This window comes from Anneissia japonica, unplaced genomic scaffold (assembly GCF_011630105.1).
Source record: "Anneissia japonica isolate Jap-2015-1 unplaced genomic scaffold, ASM1163010v1 scaffold287629_len218694_cov150, whole genome shotgun sequence".
Lineage (NCBI taxonomy): Eukaryota > Metazoa > Echinodermata > Crinoidea > Comatulida > Comatulidae > Anneissia > Anneissia japonica.
The window spans coordinates 148,376-153,180 of NW_022755927.1; the positions used below are offsets into that span (position 1 = coordinate 148,376).

At 35.1% G+C, this 4,805-nt stretch overlaps 1 protein-coding gene across 1 annotated transcript in view; it reads right to left on the minus strand.

Moving 5' to 3' along the window:
- The window catches only part of LOC117123790, a 14,276-nt gene continuing 9,471 nt past the window's right edge, over positions 1 to 4,805 (minus strand). The window contains exon 3 of the mRNA XM_033269806.1: positions 1 to 1,374. Coding sequence (XP_033125697.1) covers positions 1,308 to 1,374 — 67 coding nt within the window. The 3' untranslated portion in view covers positions 1 to 1,307. The remainder of the gene's footprint in view (positions 1,375 to 4,805) is intronic.

A 4,805-nucleotide genomic window follows, 5' to 3' on the forward strand; every position in this document is an offset into this window, starting at 1 on the left:
CTTACAACAATATATACAATACTGTATAAACTAATATGCATCTTTAGTGTAATCAGATTAAATGAAACAAACGACACTACCTGAACACTCCTATACACATTTAATCTTGGTTTAATCCTTGTGACTTGACTTGAATTCACTGCACCACGTCTGTGTCGTCCACACCATTCAACTAACCCATTTCGTTTCTCCACTGCACCACGTCTGTTTCGCCTTTACCATTCAATTCATCAATTTCGCGTCGTCACTGCACCAACGAATTCTACCTCGTTCAGATTAGATATGTGTTGCCCATGCCAATTTCGCGTTGTTTAGACCAATTATGCGTTTTCCAGCCAAATTCTGCGTTGTTCAGACCAATTAGCAGCAAGCGATTTTAGTAGTATCACTTTCGTCCTCCGATGACGTTCCAATTACATAACAAAAAAAATCAATTTCATTTCTCTGCCACTATATTATTTATTATATAATATTATATTGGGTAATAATAACGGGTAATAATATTACTAATACTGCCTTCTATAGTCAATTCTACTTCTAGTTTCTTGTATTTCCTGTAAAACATAGGTTTTCTTCTGTAGCGTTACTTCGTTAATCACACCATCACCACACACAACACCTTCGTCTTCACTAATAACGGTTTTAAATACACATATAATCAGCCAACATAAATGATTATATATCTTCAATTTATCTTTGGCACAAAAAACAAGAGATTTTGTTCCTTAACTGAAAGAATGCCAACCTCTATTTTCGAGCGTTGCAACCAGACTTAATTACTTCAAAATTGCCACAAATCATAAATGCTCAATGTTAGTAAATAAATCAATTACAATATACTGTAATCTCATAATATGATCCAATCAACTTATGGCATCATTTCTAAATGAGCCAACTACCACTAATTAATCAATGTATAATATAACACCTAACTAATTTGCACCCATGTCATTATGCAAATGAGTTATTAAGTTTGGTAAAGAAACTCTCCATTTTGTAATGTCAATTGTAACTTACAATAAATACCAAAAAAATATAATATACTCATTACACCTGGTCATGAGAATTCACGTTGTTGACAACATTTAGCAAATGATGCCTACGAACTTAGTTTGAGAATTTCCATCTATTGGACATTGTTCTGGTAATAGTGTACGTTACACATTGCATTCGTATGGACGTTCTAAGATATTTGTTTAGAATACTCAATCTTTACAGAAACTGGAGGAAATACTGCAAAAACTTAAATATTTATGTTTATATCCGAGTCACAAAGTTGACATGGAGATTACCTCCAATTTTGGTTTCTAGTAGAGCTGAATTTTTTTAAAGTTTTCAATCTCCATACCGCTCGGTAGACATTCTCCAGAATACCTATGATGAGGGAAAAAATAAGTCAACATTTCTAATTATTGTTACTAGGATCTATAAAACTACTTTTGGCATTGAGTTACTAATTATATTTTTGTATTTAGTAGTATAAATACGATTGTAGTGCACATAATGCAATAAACTATACTAATAAATGACATGTTTCAACGTATCACACGTCATCATCAGGAATTGTTGCTTATGTTTTCCAATTTCAATATACTACTGGTCAGAGACAAATACTATAAGGTAAGCCATGTATATTAAAGTTGAGTACTGTAGAAGTCATGTATACAAGAGTGGAAGATCGTGATGTGTATGTTTGTTAAAGCAATTAGTACTTATTAAAACCATAATTCCGAATGGTCCAGTAATTATATTTATTAAATCATTCTTTATTCAGCATATAAAAAATGTACAAACATTTCAGGTCACGTTCTGTGCAAGCAGAACATTGCAGGAAAAATAACAACATTCACAAGTTTACAAAACACGAAAACGGCAATTCAATATAAAAGCTAACGTAAATTTAAAATCGGCTTACAAAGAGAAACGTTTTCAAACAGGGTTATAAATTATTTGCCATTCCAGATAGTGTAACTGGAAATTGTGTTATTTCTGCTATTTTTCGTTTGGTCAATTGTACACTCCTATTTTTAATTATATCACGTAGTCATTGTCTGGGGTTATTAGTCCCCTACTTCCCACTTCAAGGCAGATTAATTTACATTTCATACCTCTTCTATTTATTGTTGTAATATTGTGCCCTCTGGCGTTAAGGATATATTTAATTGACGATCCTAAGTCATACCGTATTGTGTTTGAGATAAACTCATTATAGCAGTTGTTCTGAGTTTTTCTTGTGTTTATAGTAATACTCCGTTTGCAGAATGGCCGAGGAGGTCAAAGGTCCTGCTGTTTATTCGTCGTTTATTGGACAGACTGGTCCTTATGATGAAACCGAGGAGATTACCGACTATCTTGAGCGGATTGAATTATATTTTTTGGCAAATGAGGTGCCTGATGTTAAGAAATCAGGAGTTCCACTAAGTGTTATTGAGGCTAAAGTTTACAAGACTGTTAAAAGTCTTTCTGAGCCGATATAAGTTAGTAGTAGAGGTTACTTTGATTTACGTGCATTGTTACTCCAGCATTATGGCTCAAAACGCCTTATTGTTTCCGAACGTTTTCGTTTTTATAAACGAGCTCAGCGAATTGGTGAATCTTTTGCGCAGTATGCTGTGGAACTACAAAATTTGGCTAGTTCTTGTGAATTTGGAACTTTTTTAGACGATGCACTACGTGATCGTTTTGTTTGTGGTATGCAGAATGAAACTGTACAGAGGCAGCTGCTTACAAAGGATAAGTGTAAGTTTCAGGAAGCGGTTGATCATGCAAAAATGGTTGAAACTGCCTTGAACGATTTGTGTACAATAAAAGGAGAGTCGTCTGCAGCTAGTGTACAATCTGTGAATCACCGTCCTTCTCGGGCTATTCCTGTAAAATCTCAAAATCACAGATCGCCGGTGAGCAAGTCGTGTCCCCAATGTGGTCATTGGTCAAAGAATTATGAGTGATATGATACCTCATTATTCCAGGAGTAGTTGTTTATATTGATGATGTTCTAGTCACAGGAAGCACTCAGGAAGAACATGATGATCATCTACACAAAGTTATAGATACTATATACAACATGGGTCTTCGTCTGAATAGAGAGAAATCTTACCTGTCAAAAACTGAAGTACAATTTCTTGGACATACAAGCTAATTCTGCTAAAATTGCAGAAATTGTAAATATGCCAGTACCAACTTCAAAGTCGGATGTTAAACGCCTCATGGGCATGATTAATTGGGTTTCTAGATTTATTCCTCATTCATCTACTATAGCTTCTGTATGGTCATGTGATCGTTTTTATACTTATCCTAGAGGACTCAAAGTAATAATACAAACTGACCATAAACCTCTCGTACCATTGATTAATTCTAAAGATTTATGTGATGCTCCATTACGATGTCAAAGTCTTTTGATACGTCTTATGAAATATAATTGTCGTGCTGAGTATACACCCGGTAAACTTATGGTTGTTGATGATACATTGTCATTATGTTGCAGAACCAAAAGATACAGATCTTGAAGAAGAATTGTTGGCTCATGTGAGAATGGTTACCAAACATTGGCCTGCATCTAATGTAAGACTTGAAGAAATTGTTCGAGAGATAACTAATAATAAAACGTTAACTTTTTGATTGATGGTATTTTGACTTTTGGTGAGCGCATAATTATTCCTAAAATACTGCAAGTGGAGATGCTGTCGAGAATTCACCATCAAGTACACCAGGAAATAGCAAAATGCCGACTTCGTACTAAAGAAGCGATTTGGTGGCCTTCAATTGGAAAACATATTGCTGAATATGTAAGTAGATGTGAACATTGTACAAGTAAACAATCATCACAAAGGGCAGAACCACTAATTCAGTTTCACCTTCCAAATCGTCCATGGCAACGCATTGCGTGTGATTTGGCGGAAGTAGATGGTAGACAGTATTTGATAGTAGTGGACTGTTATTCGAAATGGATTGAAATGTATGCTATGCATAAAACTTCGCCCGCTGCTGTGATTAACTTTTTGAAAGTTGACTTTGCTTCTTTTGGTATTCCGGAGACAGTTATCACCGATAACGGTCCCCAGTTTTTGGGAGAATTTCGTCAATTTGCACAAGATTACAACTTTAAACATGTCACTACTAGTCCATACCATGTTCAAGCAAATGGGCAAGCAGAGAAAGCAGTGAATATTTCAAAGAACATTCTTAAACAAACTGACTACCTTTCAGCTTTGATGGCTTATCGATCAACACCAATACCTAGTTTTGGTTTAAATCCTTCCGTATTATTGATGGGAAGAGAGATACCAACAACTCTACCTCAACTACCTGTCAAACTCAAACCTTATACACCAAACCAGAAAGATATTCGAGTGGCTGATAAATCATAAAAGCGAAAAGGGGAAGTGTATTATAATTCAAAATATGGTGCAAGAAATTTGAAAGAACTTAAACCGGGTGATAAAGTGAAAATTAAATCTAAACATGGGTGGGGTTCCACTGGAAGAATTGTTAACTGTGCTGAAACGCCTCGTTCATATATTTTTGAAGTGAATGGCAAAACATATAGGAGAAATCGACGTCATATCTTGTATGCGCCGCATTCATCAATTTATTCAGATATTGAATTTGATTTTGATACTCAACTTAGTTGCAATGTACAGCCAGATGAACCGATGATTTTAAGGGATGTGCAATCATCTACACAGGAGACTACACAGGGAGTCTTTCTACGTTATTCTAGGCGAAAGAATGTACCATTTTGGCATTCAGATTATGTTATGAACTAACTGCATATGAGCATTTAGGCTTAGTACTTATACACATCT